At 32.5% G+C, this 18,565-nt stretch overlaps 1 protein-coding gene across 1 annotated transcript in view; it reads left to right on the forward strand.

The window, feature by feature from the left end:
• LOC111631302 (acid phosphatase type 7-like) overlaps nucleotides 1–14,258 on the forward strand; it is a 42,964-nt gene extending 28,706 nt beyond the window's left edge. Inside the window, exons 6-9 of the mRNA XM_023375523.1 lie at nucleotides 13,605–13,676; nucleotides 13,767–13,881; nucleotides 14,010–14,123; nucleotides 14,223–14,258. Coding sequence (XP_023231291.1) covers nucleotides 13,605–13,676; nucleotides 13,767–13,881; nucleotides 14,010–14,123; nucleotides 14,223–14,258 — 337 coding nt within the window. The remainder of the gene's footprint in view (nucleotides 1–13,604; nucleotides 13,677–13,766; nucleotides 13,882–14,009; nucleotides 14,124–14,222) is intronic.
• The last annotated feature ends 4,307 nt before the right edge of the window (nucleotides 14,259–18,565 follow it).

Consider the following 18,565-nt stretch of genomic DNA (forward strand, 5'->3'; position numbering starts at 1 on the left):
AAATGTATTTTTCTCAGTAAACATCGAAAATTTTTATAAATCTTATGTGAGCCCTGAGAAATTTCCGCTTTTGACGAAAAATGCAAAGCAAATGATGTCTCTGTTCGGAAGTACGTATGTTTGCGAACAATTATTTTCAACCATGAAATTAATCAAAAATGACCACCGATCAAGACTGAGTGATGCACGATTAGAAAGCTGCGTACGTGTAGCTACCTCATCAATTCCGGCTGATACTTATCAGCTTGTATCGAAAAAACAGTGCCAAATTTCTCATTAAAAATTTCAAGTAAATTCGTTTTTATGTTCTTTTCTTGTTTGTTTTTATTTTGCATTAAAATTTGTATATGAAATCTTTACTTTTTTTAAATTTTATATTTTTTTATTCTAATGTTTATTATAAATAAAGTTTTGTAAATTATTAATAAGTGTTACTTTATGTGCGGCCCGCCAAAAAATTTTTAAATTTAAATTGGCCCGTTGATTAAAAAGGTTGCTCACCCCTGCTTGAGACTATTTAAATACATCAAAGATATAGTTCTAGTTTGTATATATTCTGGGACAAGTTTTGGTTAAATGTTTTTGGTAAAAAGTATAATCAGAATTGGCGTGAATCACTTAGCACAGTGTTTTTCAACCTGTGGGTCGCGACCCCCAGGGGGGTCGTGAAGTCTTACATGGGGGGTCGCGGGTAAAAGAAAAAGACAAGTGTTTGTAGGTCCTACACTACATTAAAAAAAACTACAATTTCAGCGAGAAGGTTATACCTGTTTATTATGCAGTACAATTGGTGTTTTGATCGACATTCAGGTCTCAACGATGGGTGTAGCCAGAGATGGGACCGGGTGGGTACGGGCCACCGCAGAAAATGATAGCAGTAAAAAGTGTTGAGCTGACTTGCAAAAAGAAGTAATAAGTAGAAAAGTAGAAGTTGGAAATTCTCATCCTAAAAAAAAAAGGTCAACAGCATCCCGAGCGCAATGTTATAATGAAAAGGAAGTTTCATACATTATGTGTCTTAAGTTATTGTCGATTCTTCTCAAATTCTCGTTTTAATCAACAATAAATTTTCTCAACAGAAAGATAATTAAATACATAGTTTTTAAAATTACTGATATTGTTTTAATATTGCCCTAGGGGGGTCGCCAGAATTTTTTAACTTGTAAAGGGGTCGCGTATTCAAAAAGGTTGAAAAACACTGACTTAGCAAATGAAGGTGTTTGCGGAATATTGCAGTTTTGCGGGATGAAATTCTGATTCCACTGCTTTTTAATTTGTATGTTAATAGCTTGATAGTGCGACTTGCTAAATATGACTTACCTGAAATTTATCTTTCTGATTAAGTTGAGATACATATATTAATGTACGATGACGACACTGTAATTCTTGCTGATACTCCACAAATGTTGCAACAGAAAATTAAAATTTGCGATTACAAATTAACTCTAAATTTTTGAAAACCAAAGTAATGGTATTCAGGAAAAAAGGTAGACTGGCATCCAGAGAGAGATGGTTTTTTAATAATCAACCTAATTTCCACAACACCTTATCTCTCTGAGAATTATTCACGAGGTTTTCAATCTGTTCTACAAACCATCTTCGAGTTTTTAAAAATTCATGGAACATTGATATCTGTTCTTNGAGAGATTTTTACCTTTTTTCCAATTGAAGTGTATTAAAACATTTTTAGAATATTCAAAACTATTTGTACATGAAAATAAGATTTTTAATAAATATAATTTAAATGTAAAGATGTTAATTGTGTCTGCCATTGCAAAGGAGTATATATAACAATGCAATGGTAAAGAGCTTATTTTGATGTTTTAAGCTTAATTTTTTTGGCATATCTTGTGCATGAACCATTGCAGAATAGAAAGAGAATAGGTACAGAAACAGGAAGAAAGGTACAGAATAGGGAAGAGAGATTAATTTTTTGAGATGAGTGAGCAGTTGTTATGAAAGATAGATAACATTTGCTACAATAACAATTTTCACCTTGTTTGTTGAAAAAATAATTGATCTTTCTTAGATTTTGTTTTAAGTAAGTTTGTACCATTTAAATCATATATAGTTCTAAGTGTCATTCACTGTGTATTATTATGCCACTGTTAGCTGGATTGTGCTGCTTTTGCATATTATAAGCAGTCATTATTAAATATCAAAAGTTAACAGTTTCTGCCAAACGTTTATATTGTATTATTTATTTATTACTTTATCATCAATAATTAAATTTGTCTATTTATTATGCTTCATGATTTTTTTAATTTTTAATGACATTTTCTATAATGTTAGGCAAACATTAACAGTATGGTACACTTCTTAGCAGCTTAGAAAGTACAAAGCATGAATGTTAATTATTTTCAACCAAAATTTCTATTTGTGAATTTATTTCAACTTGGGTTTTATCACAGTTGGTAGCAAGTCTTTCTCTGTATATATCTAATACAGGCCTATATTATTGAATTTATTTAGTTTTTGCTTTCTTTAATAGGTGTACAGACTTAAATACGTCTAGACTTATTTTATTTTAAGTAAACTTTACTTTCATAGTTGTATTATGCATTATGTAACTTTTAATAGATGGAAATGGCTGGATACCTTAGTAGTTAAATTATCAGATTACTGCTGGGATCTGGTATATAAGGTTTCAATATGACAAGAGCTAACGTTAGGGATGAAGAAACGAATATAATGCAACTAATAAATAAGTAATTTAATATTTGAAGCTTACCAGCTAGAACAAGTGGCAATACGAACAATCAAACATGGCCATCTGTGGCGACAACGGTGCCGCCACTAAACAAAACAAAATAAGACCTTACATTCGGCCCTGCTCAATGAAATATTTAAGGACAAGGTACAAATTTAAAATTGAAGCATAACACGTAAGGTATAAAAGTTATTGTTCAAGTTTTTTGGGAGGGTGACGGTTGCGACGTCTGTCGTGTCTACTTGATCCTTGGTCATCTTGGTCAAGTACATTTGAGCGATCATCTACCTGATCCTGAACTTCCACTTCCAGTTCTTCTTCCTCAGAGCTTACGTCTTCTTCAAGGACTGGTGCATCTTGCTTGTAATATGGACAAAAATGTTGCACATGAATGACCTTCTGAAACTTTCTTTGTGCTGTGAGAGATGTGATCTCGTAGCATATGGTCCCGACTGGATGAACAATCTCGAATGGTCCTTTGAACGTTGGCAAGAGTTTATGATCGTATTGTTTTGTCCAGTCGTGTAAGACGAGATCTCCAGGCTTAAACGAATGGGGTTGGCAATGGATATCAAATCTCCTTTTGTTATCCAAATGTGTTTCATACACAATGTTGGTGGCTTCGGCCCTGGCTAAGGTTAAAAAGTCTAACTGATCTTCACGAGGAGTATCGTCAGTAAAACTTGCAATGTGAAGTTCATGGGGAAGACGGGGATCATATCCATGTAGCAAATAAAATGGAGACTTCTTTGTGGAGTTTTGTCTTGTGGTATTTATGGCAGTAAGGCGTTTGGCAATAGTATATCCCATTTCTCAGGATATTTGTCGACTAGTTTCTTCAGAGTTGATACAATGATACCATTAGCACATTCAACAATACTATTTGCTTGGGGTGAAAAGGATGGCATCACAGATTGTGTGATTCCATATTTTTGCAGGAACTGCTGAGTGTGGGGTGCAGTAAAAGCAGTTCCTCTATCTGATAAATACATGCTGGGTGGACCATATTGGAGTATAATATTGTGATATAAGACATCAGTAACTGTGTAAGCAGCAAGAAAAGCAGATGGGGTTGCAATCAAGTAATGTGTGGTGTGGTCAAAGTGAATAAGCATGTTGGTGTTTCCCATGTTAGTTTGCGGTAGGCAAATTATGTGATCAGCAGATATGATCTCCCATGGTGTTGTAGCTATAGGCAGTTGTTGCAATAATCCATATGCGTTAGTAGTACGGCATTTTAAAATTTGACATTTGTGGCAAGTTTGAACATATTGTTTGCATTCCTTTCTCATATTTGGCCACCAGTAGCATTGTTGTAAATTGTGAAGAGTTTTTTTTGCATCCATATGTCCAACATCATCATGGCAGGCTATTAAAGTTTCTTGTTGCAAACTCCTTGGTATAACAATGGCAGGTTTTGATCCATTATTCTTCAAATGTACAAGAGTGTTGTTATGTATGTTGTAATTGCAGATGATAGCCTTTGTTCTTCTACTGGGCTTTCCTTCATTTAGCAGGCAATAGATATACTGATAAAAATCGTCTTTCCTCTGTTTTTTACAAATTTGGGATTCGTAACTTGCTGTAACGGTTAAGCAAACAGCTGGCGTTAGATATCACGAAAGATGATCGGCGATTGCGTTTTATTTTCCAGAACAATGCATAGTTGTAAATTCAAATTGCCCCAAATCTATCAGATAGCAAGCGAATTTACGATTGACTGCAGATTTCGAAATAACATATGCAGTTGTATAGTTGTCAGTGATGAGTTGAAATTTGTGACCAACAAAGTAAAAACAAAATTTTTCCATTTGTGCCCAGTGTACAGCCATACACTCTAACTCATTGCTATGATAACGTATTTCTGCATCTTTTAGTATGCGTGATGCGTATTCGATAACACGGCGTTTGCCATCTTGGTGTTGAGATAAACATGCACCAAGTCCAGAATACGATGTGTCCGTTTCGACAAAAGTAGGCAATCCTTGTTTGAAATAAGCTAGAACAGGAGTGGTGGTAGTAGCAATTTTTAAAGTCTCGAATGCACGTTGTTGGTCATCTGATAAAGAAATGGGGCTACTATTGGTTCCTTTTTGAAGTGCCTTTAGTATAGTTGTCAATGGTTTTGCAATAACAGCATAATTGCAGATATGTTTTCTAAACTGATTGGCAAAGCCAAGGAAGCTTCTAACTTCATGAATCGATTTCAGAGTTATGTAACGTTCAACTGATGCTGTGTGTCCTGGATCAGGGCGTTCACCACATTGGGAAAGAATTCTACCAAAAAGAGAGATTTCTGACCCTGCAAATTGAGATTTTTCTGGTGTCAACTTAAAGCAAGTATTGTGAGTTGCTTCGAGGATTTTATAAAGCACTTTTAGGTGGTAGCTGAAATCATTGTGTGATGTTGAAATGTCGTCAATATATGTATTTACCTTATACTGCGCTAAATGGTCATAAGCTAATTTAATAGCTCTTGTCATTGTTGATGGTCCATTGGTAACTCCAAATGGCATGCGAAGAAATTCAAAATGTCCATTGGGAGTAACAAAACCAGTTTTGTAAATATCACTTTTTTTTATGCGAATTGTGTTAAATGTAGACTTAACACATCTTTGAATTGTAGAGTTTGCTTACTGTGCGTTTAATAACATCTTCCATTCAGTCGATTGGGTGAGGGTCGATCCTGGTGATACTGTTAATCGTGTGTGAAAAATCTACAACAATTCTTCTTGGGGTACTTTCATGAAAAGGCTGCTCCACAATGAAGGCAGGTGCTGCGTAAAGCAATTGGGAAGGGCAACAAATTCCTTGTTTTATCCATTTTTGAATTTGAGCTTTCATAAACTGGCGATCGGGCTCTTTGAGGCGGTACGCTTGGCACCTAAGAGGTTTGTTGTGTTGTAGATCTACTGCGAATTCCACATATGGACACAATCCAATGTTGTCATCTTCAGAATAGAAGATGTCGGCAAATGTTCCAATAACGGCACCGAGTTGAATTTGCTGTTCCTTTGATAATCCTGTGGATTTTGGAATTAATTGCGTTTGGGGACTAGAACAATTTGGCACTTCTGTTGGTAAAGTAACATCATCTAATGGTGGTAATGAGATATCATTTGAAGAAATACAGCTAATGTCTAGACATTAGCTGTATCTAGACATGTGAATACATTTGTACAGATGAAGTGCAGATGGTGTAGAGATACATAATGAGCTGTTAGGATCGTAAGTGCATTTGGCTTAAACTTGTTGTTGCCAGTCGAATCCTAGGGTTAACGAAAATGGAAGTTGTTTGCAAATTCCAATTTTTGGCATCAGATGATCAATGTTTCCAATCTTGATATTTAAGGATATCCAACTTATGGACTTTATTTCGTGATCAACAACTTGGAATTCACCATCGGTCCACGGATGAATGACACAATCAGGTGGAACACACGATTGTTGAATAACTGTGATATCTGCGCATGGATCACAGAGTGCTCGAATTTCAGTTTGATTGTTAATGGTAGCAGGTATTAAGGCACGTTTTTTTATGTCGGTCTTAATACAGTTTATAGAATTTGAGTCATTCGTTCTTTTAGGCTCTGGTCTTGTTGTTGAATTTTGATTAGTATTGCAACGTAAATCTGTAGAATTTGGGCCTGTAGTGTCATGTGGTGAGGAATTATTGGAATTAGTTTTTTTGATATGCTGAAAAGAATCGTTCATTTGATGGTTCTGAATTTCTTGAAAACAACTTGGTGGATTTTTTGGGCAAGCAATTGGTGAACCTTTTTCAGGAGGCGGTAAATTGCACGAACGATGCATGACCTCTGGTTCCACATCTCCAACAGGTGATATCGCAAAGATCATCAGTTTCAGGGTTATACTTACGAAGCTGTTCATTATATGCATTAGAAGATATTGGTGTAATTTTTGGTGATGGGCATGATCCATAAGGTTGGCGTGATTTATATTCATGCTGCATGTTTCAAATTGCATCAAGTGCCATTGCTCTGTCAATTAACTCTTCGACAGTATTAGAGTTCTGTGTAGCTAAGGCAATTTGACATTTTTCTTCAGTAATGTCACCAATGATCATTGAAATTTGATCTGGCTGTGGGATAGTAAAAGGAGCTTTTTCCAAGAGAGTGTCTTTGGTATATATGTAATCAACTAAGCTTTTGTTCCTTTTCATTTTTCGATCAGCTTGATAAGCTAAAAATTCTTGCATGGTAATACGTCTTTCAAATCTTGATGTAAGGGCAACTTTCCATTCTATCCAATTATTGTAACGGTTACCTTGAGTTAATTGCCAATTTCTAGCAGATCCAGCAAGACGTGAGATAGTATTAGTCAATTTGAGTTCATCAGTCCAGTTTGCCAATGTTGAAATTCTTTCAACCTCTTTTAGCCACTCAAGTGCATTATCAATCATATCACTACGAAATATAGGAATGGAATTTGCTGTGTCGTTAGTTGATGTGATTTGAATAGTACTTACAAATTTATTTCTCTCTCAATCAACTATTTTTGAGATTCCATGGTCAGAACTACGGCAATATTAGGATCCAGTTGCAAAGTGGATGCAGGAATTTGTGGCGTATTGTTGCGATTATTTAGGGTTTCAACTTGTTTTTGTAATAGTTGGATTTGCTTTAATTCTGTGCTGTCAGGAATTATTTTAGCATCATCATCTTTGTCATTTGATCGCATCCTAAGAGTAGCGAGTTCATCTAAATTTCCCCACTGTTTTCTTTTTACATTATCATCCACAATGTGAGAAATTAAACAGTCTTTGCTTCCAGCAAGAGAAAGATTCCACAAACATAAATCAGCTTTCAACTGGGCAACAGTAAAGTGATTTATTTCTTCTGGTGTTAAAGAGTTAAACTCATCGTTTATGGTTGTCATAATTCTGAAGTGAACTTTTACGTTCAACTTTCACTGGAAATGAGAATTTATAACAAATGCTCCTGTTGATAGGCGACCAATCTTGGCAAGAAACTTCTGAAGAGTGTCAGGCTTACGTAACAGCAAGCAAATTTTAACATTAAAGGTAATTCTATTTATAATTTATGATATTAGTAATAATCTACTTCTTCGAATTTACAACTTCTATGAATTGATATCTTTTGTTTAATACATTTGAACAAACTAAACTCTTGATTTTTGTTTGTTGTTAATGGTGACAGGTGAAACGAAGTTCTAAAATCTTAATATTAACAATTTTGTTAATAAAATGTTCTTTTCATCGTCGACTGCGTCATATAAGGTTTCGATATGATGAGAGCTAACGTTAGGGATGAAAAAACGAACATAATGCAACTAATAAATAAGTAATTTAACATTTGTAGCTTACCAGCTAGAACAAGTGGCGATACGAACAATCAAACATGGCAATCTGTGGCGACAATGGCGCCACCACTAAACAAAACAAAATGAGACCTTACAGGTATTTGAGTGTTAATCTTTGTTTTATCTGTGCATGTTCTGTAAGTTTGGCCTGTTGAAATCCTAAATATTTGTAAAACTTTCCATCTTCCATGGATTCAATATTTCCACTTCTAAGTACAGTGTCTCCTTTCTTCAGAACTTTTTCAGTGGAGTATTTTTTGTAGTTGCTTTTGTCTAGACCAAACTCCATTTATATATCATTTATGTGTGTGTGTGTAGTTTGTAAGAGATGATGAAGTTGATTGTGTGTGGATGTGTGAAGTTTGATATCATCCAAGTACATGAGATGTGATAACATGAACAGTGTTGTTTTGTTGTATATGATATTGCAACCATATTGTTTTTTGTTTTAATGTTTTAGATAAAGGGTTAAATGCAAGGCAGAACCAAAAAGAACTCAAGGAATCTCCTTGAAAATTTCCTCACTTAATGTATATTTGATTTGTTTTTATGTAAGTGTTATGGAGGTTAAGATGTAATGTTATTCTCCAGTGAAGCATGGTAAAACAAAGGAAACTAATGATCTGGGAATGGATTTTATAGATGTGAAGTGTGTACAACAGCCAAGTGGGTGGAACATTGTCGAATGCTTTTCTGCAGTCTATATTTGCCATGTGTATGTTTCTGTATTGTTTGTATGCTTGCCATAGAATGACTGAATCTGAGTAACTGTTTTTTACATCCCCTGTGATTNTGTGTCTATCTTCAATATAAGACTAACAGAAAAATTTTCAAAATTTTCAATTGGTTTAAGTAGGACATAGACCTCTATTATGCGACCATCTCTGATTTGTGTCTATCTCCAATATGTGACCAAAAGTCTGATATGTGTACAAGTTTAGGCTTTTGGTTACTTCAAATGTAATTTCTTTGTCATGTGGAGCTGCCTTCTTTGTTCTTTTATTGTTCTTTTTTTTTTTATTTATTTATTTATTTCAAATGTTCATGCTCAGCTGATATTGGTTCCAAGTGCTATGACAAACTAAAGTCAAGACATAGCTACCCAAACAATGCCACATCAATCGTCTGTGTTATTGGTATTTGTGTCAACATCTAGAAATTTCCTAATAATGTGACACGTGTTTTAACATTGCAGCTTTCTGTAGTGCCATATATTTGTCATTATTATTATTATTATTACCGTGTTTTCCCGAAAATAAGACATCCGCAGAAAATAAGACCTAGCACAGATTTTGCTGAATTGCAAAATATAAGACCTCCCCCTCAAAGTAAGACCTAGCGAAGTTTTTTTAGTCGTAACGGTCATCGACAGATGGTTGAAAGTGGCCGTTGGCTTTTTGAAAGTACAGCCACTGATTGGTCAGCAGACAATTACGCCACACGGCATGATTTGCATAAGACTATGGCTTGGGAATCACAGANATATAAGGTTTCGATATGATGAGAGCTAACGTTAGGGATGAAAAAACGAACATAATGCAACTAATAAATAAGTAATTTAACATTTGTAGCTTACCAGCTAGAACAAGTGGCGATACGAACAATCAAACATGGCAATCTGTGGCGACAATGGCGCCACCACTAAACAAAACAAAATGAGACCTTACAGGTATTTGAGTGTTAATCTTTGTTTTATCTGTGCATGTTCTGTAAGTTTGGCCTGTTGAAATCCTAAATATTTGTAAAACTTTCCATCTTCCATGGATTCAATATTTCCACTTCTAAGTACAGTGTCTCCTTTCTTCAGAACTTTTTCAGTGGAGTATTTTTTGTAGTTGCTTTTGTCTAGACCAAACTCCATTTATATATCATTTATGTGTGTGTGTGTAGTTTGTAAGAGATGATGAAGTTGATTGTGTGTGGATGTGTGAAGTTTGATATCATCCAAGTACATGAGATGTGATAACATGAACAGTGTTGTTTTGTTGTATATGATATTGCAACCATATTGTTTTTTGTTTTAATGTTTTAGATAAAGGGTTAAATGCAAGGCAGAACCAAAAAGAACTCAAGGAATCTCCTTGAAAATTTCCTCACTTAATGTATATTTGATTTGTTTTTATGTAAGTGTTATGGAGGTTAAGATGTAATGTTATTCTCCAGTGAAGCATGGTAAAACAAAGGAAACTAATGATCTGGGAATGGATTTTATAGATGTGAAGTGTGTACAACAGCCAAGTGGGTGGAACATTGTCGAATGCTTTTCTGCAGTCTATATTTGCCATGTGTATGTTTCTGTATTGTTTGTATGCTTGCCATAGAATGACTGAATCTGAGTAACTGTTTTTTACATCCCCTGTGATTTCTATGGCAACCTTTTTTGTTTTTCTGTAAGAATGTTCTTGTTTTTTTCAACATATTTGTATATTTTGTTTGCAATACAGATTATTATTATTTTCTTTTTCTTTTACTAGCATTAAATGAATGATTTAATTTTTATTATATATTATAGAATAAAATTTAATTTTACTAAAATATCATGTTTGGAAAATTGTATCTTTAAAAATAAAAATGCTTTTGATAACGATTCTTCTATTACTGATTTCTTTGATTCCAAGTTTTTCTTTTGGTTTACTGTAGATATTGATGGTCTTATTAATAAAACTCTTATAACAAGAACTTATACTGGAATGAATAATTTAAAATAAAAACTGCGAATTCCAGACAGGCAGTGAAACACCTTGAGAAGATAGAGATACACAAGGCTCACATAAATAAGGGATGCATTAATCATAGGGATGCAGAAGGGTTATCCTATGCCTGGAAATCCTTTTACAATAACACAGATTAACATCTTGTAGTCAACTTATATTCCTCCCCCCCTTCTTTTCTGGCGGCTTTATTATTTTTATGTTACTTGCAAGTTATTTATAGACTTTCAGACGACGCAAGTCCGATAAATTGCGCATGCGCACTTTGGTTTCTATTTAATTCGTATTTCATGCGTTCTTTTTTAGTGTTCTTTTTCAACTGAAGATGGCCGTTTAAAACGGTTGAAAACGTTTTTATTAAACATTTTTATTGCTGGATATTTGAAGGTTTATTTTTATTTTAAAACTCTTATTAAAAATTTTTTGTTCATATCAGAAAATTTATGAAGAAATAAAGTTGCTTGAATGTAAACTTGAGACATAGTAAAAAATGGGAAATTCCATCTTGTTAAATGCATAAGTTGAAAAATAGTAGTGACAAAATNGACATTTGCATATTGCTACGGTTCAGTAAGCACTAATTGGTCATCGAGTCCGATGTTGACGCTATAAAAAGGCCACAGTTCGACACACCGGATATACGTCACTCTCGTCTAAGTTCGACTTGAGAATTTTTTTGTTCAATAATAAATGTGAATTCTTCTTCCTGGAAAAAATAAGATATTCCCTGAAAATAAGACCTAGCGCATTTTTCAGAGCAAAAATTAATATAAGACACTGTCTTATTTTCGGGGAAACATGGTATGTTGGGTTATGTGCGTTATACTCGGTTAATACCGGTGGCTGTGTACTATGCCGGACCAAAGTCAAGGCATAGCAACCAAAAATTAAATAAGTGTGTCAGTGTGTGTGTTTGTATTCAGGAATTTCCTCACAATATGACATGTATTCAATATAGTGGCCTTCTGTATTGTGATGTATGTGTTTCTATTCAATTGTAATGTGCCAAGGGTTTTGTTTAGTGTGTGTGGTATGACACCTCTAGAGGAGAGAACGACTTGCACAGTAAGCACTCTATCCATCCTCTACAGAATCCTTATTTCCTAAGCAAGTTCAATGTACTTACTGATTTTTTCAGTGCATTTGTTTTGTACATTGTGAGTGTTTGAAATGGATATGTCCGTAATGTATGTGATTTTATTGTGTTTGTCAATGAGTGTGATGTCTGGTCTGTTGTGGTAAATTGTTTTATCTGTGATTATGGCTCTGTCGTAGTACAGTTTGAGGCTTGTTGTTTTCCAATACTGTCTATGGAATGTATTTGTAGTATGGTTCGTGGATGTCTAATAATTGTGTTTCTTTGCAAGCTCTTGGTGTATTATATTTGCTACTTGATTATGTCAGTGTAAATAATCTGTTGTTGAGTGTTGTATCTTAGAGTACAGCAATACCCCGAACTTAAGCGATAGGTGGGACCGAGCGATAACAGCGTAAGTCAAATTCGCGTAAGTCGGGGTATAATTTCGCAATTTGTGTGAAATCCAAGTCGTATGTATGTAAGCTAATAAATGTTCTCGCTAATCTTATCTTGTCTTTTGATTCGTTTACGGTTACAAGAAATCATCACATAGTCTCTCTCAAGTCTCCGTAAATATAATAAACACAGAAATAAATAATACAAAATAAATTGTAGCTATGTGTCGATTCCCGCGACATGTCCAAACATGTAAGCTGAACAATAGTGTGGGGGAGAGTGAGTAATAAAGAGTTGCATGGCGCTCAAACAAAAGACAAATCGACGAGATTTGAAAATCGCGTAACTCCGGGTTCGCGTAAGTCGAGGTATTACTGTATGTGTTTTCTGTGGTTTTTAGTATTTATGACCTGATCCTGTATGGCAATCATGAATCCTTCCGTCTCCCCAAAGAGGCATCCTCGATTTAACCAGCTGTTTGACGCAGTTTTGTCAACTTATTATTATTATTATTAACCAATAAAATGTAATTTCTACACAGCACGAACTAAGATATTTGATCTTATTCAAAAGTCGTCATTAGACTATATTACTTCAAATATCAAAGACACTCATAGAACGTCTACCTAGGGTGCATATACTTTTGGGATCAAACTGATCCAAGATCACTTCGATCGTACAAATCGTGTATACAAACGAACTACTGTGATCCGATCGATCTCTATTTGCGTATACAAACGCCATCTAGGATCAACTGGATCTCGANAAGGTTTATTTTTATTTTAAAACTCTTATTAAAAATTTTTTGTTCATATCAGAAAATTTATGAAGAAATAAAGTTGCTTGAATGTAAACTTGAGACATAGTAAAAAATGGGAAATTCCATCTTGTTAAATGCATAAGTTGAAAAATAGTAGTGACAAAATTTAGCATGTTTTGGTCTATGCTAACTATTGCAAGTTTATCAATGAAAATACTTAATTTTAAAATAAAATACTGTATTAAACTGAAACTCTTTTATATAAATATGGTAAGATGAATCTTTTTCAATTCTTTTTGACTAAACTAAAATTTTGTTGTTAGAGTATTATTTAAATTAACAATTGGGTAAATAAAATATTCAATGTTGAGAAATGACTTATTAAAATTTTGATATTCTTTTTTTATGACCTTTTGTGCAAAGTATCATTTTATTACATAAATTATTACATTATTTCATCAAAAGGCATACACTTGACAAATACAACAAAAATTCTTTAGTTATTTGAAATAAAAAATTCTTTATCCTGATCAGTAATGTAAATGTTATTACAATGATCATTAGTTTCACTGTATATTGAAAATTAATAAATTCATTTATTTTCAGCAATTTTTCTAATTATGTAAATAGATTTAGTATGTTGGAGAAAACAGGAAAAATGAATAATCATTTTTATAGGTAGGATCAAAACTTATAATTCAATATAAAAATTATGAACTTTATGAAATACATATTTAATTAATTTTTACAAAATTATTTTTATTACAGTTTTGATATTGGTTCTGCTCATATTATAGCTTTGTCAACTGAATTTTATTTCTACTTAGAATATGGCTGGAAACAAGTAATTAATCAATACAAATGGCTAGAGAATGATTTAAAGGTAAATTGATGAAAATAAGAATATGCTTTATTTATACAGTTATTATAATAGGTATCTGTGTTACAAGCTTGATCATTATATAGGCACTAATTGGTTATAAATCAATTTAATTATAAATTTATTTTTAGGAAGCAACTAAACCAGAAAATAGAGCCAAGCGACCATGGATAATAACAATGGGTCATCGTCCAATGTATTGCAGTAGTGATGATGGTGATGATTGTACACATAAAGAAAGCATTGTAAGTTAAATATATAATTTTTAAATTTATTTGTTCAATCTCTTTTTTTAACTTAACTAATTAAAAAATTATTTAAAGTATTTATTTATTCTTCTAAAGATGGAATCAATACAAGATCTGATTCAACACCTTTAAGTTGTTGCATCAGGTTGTGCTGGTTCTGTCTTTTTTAGAAAACAAAACTAAATTGTTTATTTAAACTTATAAAATATTTTCTACAAATGTTTATTCTTGTAAAAAAGCATTTAATTTTAATTTTTTATGCATTTTTAAGGAAGTACTAAAATTTGACTTATCTAATGGTTTGCAGCTGCATTTCCCTTCAAGAAATTAATTTAATCAAATACCAGATATATCAGCAGTCTTTCTATGATTTATTTATATTTATTTTTTATGATTTATGATACTTTTATTCTCTTATTTGACATTTGTTATAGATAAGTTTTTCTATTATGATACAATCCATGATAAATTGCTGTTTTTGAATTAAGAAATTAAATATGCAGTATAACTTTTTAATTATCAGATATTTAATTTACTCAATAGCCTAAAGTCCAGCAAAAGTTTTTTGCTCACATAAATGTTTTTGTCCACATTCTATTGGACATCATCAGGCTGAAAAATGGAGCCGCAGTGTTTGAAAATTTGAATGCAATGAGTTGTTGTTTGTTGATTGGGGGAGAAGTTTCTGATCTGGGTAGTCTCTGATTGGAGGAGACAGTTTCTGTATGAACCCATGGTTTATGGATGGTGAAGGAAAAATTTCCATGGTTTAGGAATGTGTGGTCATCATTAAAGTTGATTGCTTTGTATATTTCAAGCAGCTCAAATTAGCGTTGTCCCATCAGATGTTCAGTGGTTCGCTTGTCTGCTGGTCTTATCAAAATGGACCTCCACACTCAGGTCAGAAGTATAAATTGACAATGCAGTAGAACATTGATTCCAGGAAATGTCCATTTGATGTTATTTTATGCAGGAAGTGATCTGTCTTCCTTCAAATAAACAATGATCTACAATTAACCAGTAATTGGTGTGAAATTCTTTAAAAATCAGCGAACATTTTCGACTCCCCTCCTGGGATCTTCTTCAGGCTTATTTTTATACCTTCCGTTATAACTGGATTCTTTAATTCGAATGTTTTTAAAAATTTGAAACGTGCCATTTTCAGAAAAAAATTCCGAAAGTGGAAGGAATCCACATGCTATTTCAAATATAATTTTCTACCAATGGGGATCCGTTGTGTGCAATACCTCATATAAATTTATCTTATAAAATATATTATGATTTATCATCAATTAANGGGCGAATCAAGACCAAAATTTTTGAGCATGCTGAAAGTTATAAGAATAATTGGCCTATCTGATCAGGTGCAAGAATTAGGTCACTCTCTTCCGAGGCTAATTAGAGAATTTTTAGACGGGTCAAAAATATGTTCGATTTCGCGCATAAACGCAAAGCACCGCATCTAAAATAGAATAGTTGAAGCCGAGTTCTTCAGGGTAATCTTTAACCCTCTCTCTCTTTCTGTTCCCCACGGGAGGATTTCCAAAAATCACTTCTTAGTATGCATTCTTATGCAATAACGCAGTCAAAAACGCAAAAGAAATGATTAAAATCATTATTGAATTTTAACTGAATAAATATACAAGTTATTATTTTTAGTATAATTTAGTATTTAAAAAAATTTTTTATTTAAGTAACCTAAAAAAATAAAAAAAATCAGAAAATTTTTCATTATAATGGAGAATTAACTTACTTGATGATAACCTTACTTGAATAAATGATTTAATTTTAAATTTTAAAACCTATAAAACTTGTTTGGAACATTATATTTCGAATTTTCGAATTTGGAATGAATTCAAATATTCGTTCTAATTCGTTTACTTTATATTTATTGTTCTTGAGTTAACTGAAAAGTGGAAATGATTAAAATATTTATTAATTACCAAAATGTATATGTGCCACTATTTATTTTCTTTCTTTATTATTTACACTTTATACTGACTAAAACTCTCTTTCTCCGGGGAGAGGGGTGGAATTTCCAAAAATTTCTTCTTAGTTTGCATCCTCATGGCGTATCTTGTGTACCAAATTTCAACTTTCAACTTCTAACCGTTTGGGCTCTGCGCTTATTATTATTGTTATTATTGTTATTATTATAACCCATCTCGTTTACATTATAAGATGAAAAAGTGTTAAAAATTTATGATAATTATTCAAATTTTGTGGGTTCTTGACATTGGGGGTTAGGGCTTAAGCCCTTTTAATCTCTATGTAGATCCGTCCCTGTATACATATATGCTGACTGGGTACCGCAAGCTTTCGATACAATCTGACCGTGTTCAATGCTTCGAATGACGTCATGCGTGCGCACTTGTTTGCTGGGGCAAACCTCCACAGGAGTAACCGCAAGCATGGCACTGACTTAAAACGACAAGCCGCTAGCTGTCAATGTAAAAGCAAACACAAATGATAAAAGAGTTTACACATTAGAATAAATTATTATTGGCATATTTGTTCTCATATAAAAAATATATTGACAGTCAAAACTTTCTCTTAAGAATGCGGTGCATGCTAAGCAAGTCCAGAGAATTCGTCCCTGTCTAACTATTTTGTATTTATCTATAACAATATCTAAAATCACACATCTCAGGCACAAAAAATGTTACTTGTCTGAAAATAATTAACTAAAGCCCATATCTTAAGTAATTAGTTACAGCCAAAATTTTTGAAAATAAAATCGCCTATTTTTTCCTGCTTGTAATAACTGAAAATATTGAATACCGTAATTGTTTTAAAAGTTTAAAAAAAAAAGCACTATTAATCATATTCATCATAAATTTGTAAGTCTATTACATTACTAATACATTTAATGAAATTTTCCTTGTCATTATGTATTTTAAGTTTTTTGTAAATTTTTTCATTTGTAATTAATGAATTAGCAATTATTTGTTTAAAAAAATAACTTAATTAATTTTAATATGTAGAAAAGATGACAATGGTTAAAACATATTGTTTTTAATTTTCAAGTTTTAAGAGTAAACTAAAGCACCTTAGTTTTTCTCTTTATTTTTTAAAGTTATAACAATTTACAGCAAACAATAGGAGCATGTTCCGTTATTATTATCTGAATCTAATTTTATTACTATTTATATTAGAAAATAACTTTTTTAATAAAAATAAAACTACTCTTTACAATATAAAACAATAAAAAAATATATTTATCAATAATTAAGCTTTGTGTTTGTGAGCATCAAACAGAATTTAATTTTGTTTTTCATAATTATTTATATTTTGTAATTCATTATCTTAAAACAGTTTATATAATTTGAAATGATTGATTTTATTACACGGAATTTAACAGAAAACATTTATGAAGGAAAGCTTAATCTTTTACTATAAAATTAAAGTGTTATCTTTAAAATAGTCGTACATCCAAAACAACCAATTCTGTTTGTAATTCTTAAAATTGGTATATTATATGAAAAAGTAATGCAGTGATCTTAAAATTTGCATAAAGTTTATATAATACTGTAATATAGAATTTATTTAATTGGTTTGGTTACGGAAACAAGATATCTGGACATCTGTCGAGCGGGGAATGCACGACTTTTACGGGAAATTAACCCCTATTTAGGTGTTATAAATATGAAGAAAACCCGGAAACTCCACATGGCCAGCCTGTTGGCGAGGTGCGAATCCATCACCAACTACCAATGTTTTAACGGTTTTATCCATAAGTCTACTGGTGGACTCTAAATCTCTAATACAGAAATGGGACGAGTATTTGTAATTTGATTCATTCGAATTATTACTTTTTTAATATAATTAAATATTTTAAAAAATTAGTTATAGTATAATATAATACTTCACATTTAAAGTAATAAAAATTTACCTGTGTATAGTAATTTTTATAGCTACCTATAGGCTTATCTTTGTATTCTATACCTTGCCGATACAACCTAAAATCTGTCCACACAACAATATAATGATTTAACATTTTTGTAATCCCAATAGTTGTTATCTGTAACTGCTCTACGTACAGTATAATCTCGATTATCCGAGTGCGGATTATCCGTGCATCCTTACATCCCGATAAAAATTGGCGTCAAGAATACAAATATTGGCATTAAAACTAAACTGTTGTTAACTTTTGCTACTTAAAATTGTATATTGAGTGTCAAAACTACTTCCAGAAAGTGAAGGCATAAATTAAATGGCCTAACAAGTACAGCAATTGAAATTGATTCTTGAACAATGCGGCTTTACATACACAGTATGTGTATTCTTGTGTGTTCTTAGTCTGTCTTGGCATCTGACAGACATAGTCTATTCCACAAACGAAATTAAAATATTTATATGAAATAAATTTTATATTTTTTCCTACTGGATTGAAATTTTTACTTTAAATAAAGTAAGTTAACGTTATCAAATAAATGAAA

The sequence above is a fragment of the Centruroides sculpturatus genome, unplaced genomic scaffold (assembly GCF_000671375.1).
Source record: "Centruroides sculpturatus isolate CEXI.00-Female unplaced genomic scaffold, Cexi_2.0 scaffold443, whole genome shotgun sequence".
NCBI classification, from domain to species: Eukaryota; Metazoa; Arthropoda; class Arachnida; order Scorpiones; family Buthidae; genus Centruroides; species Centruroides sculpturatus.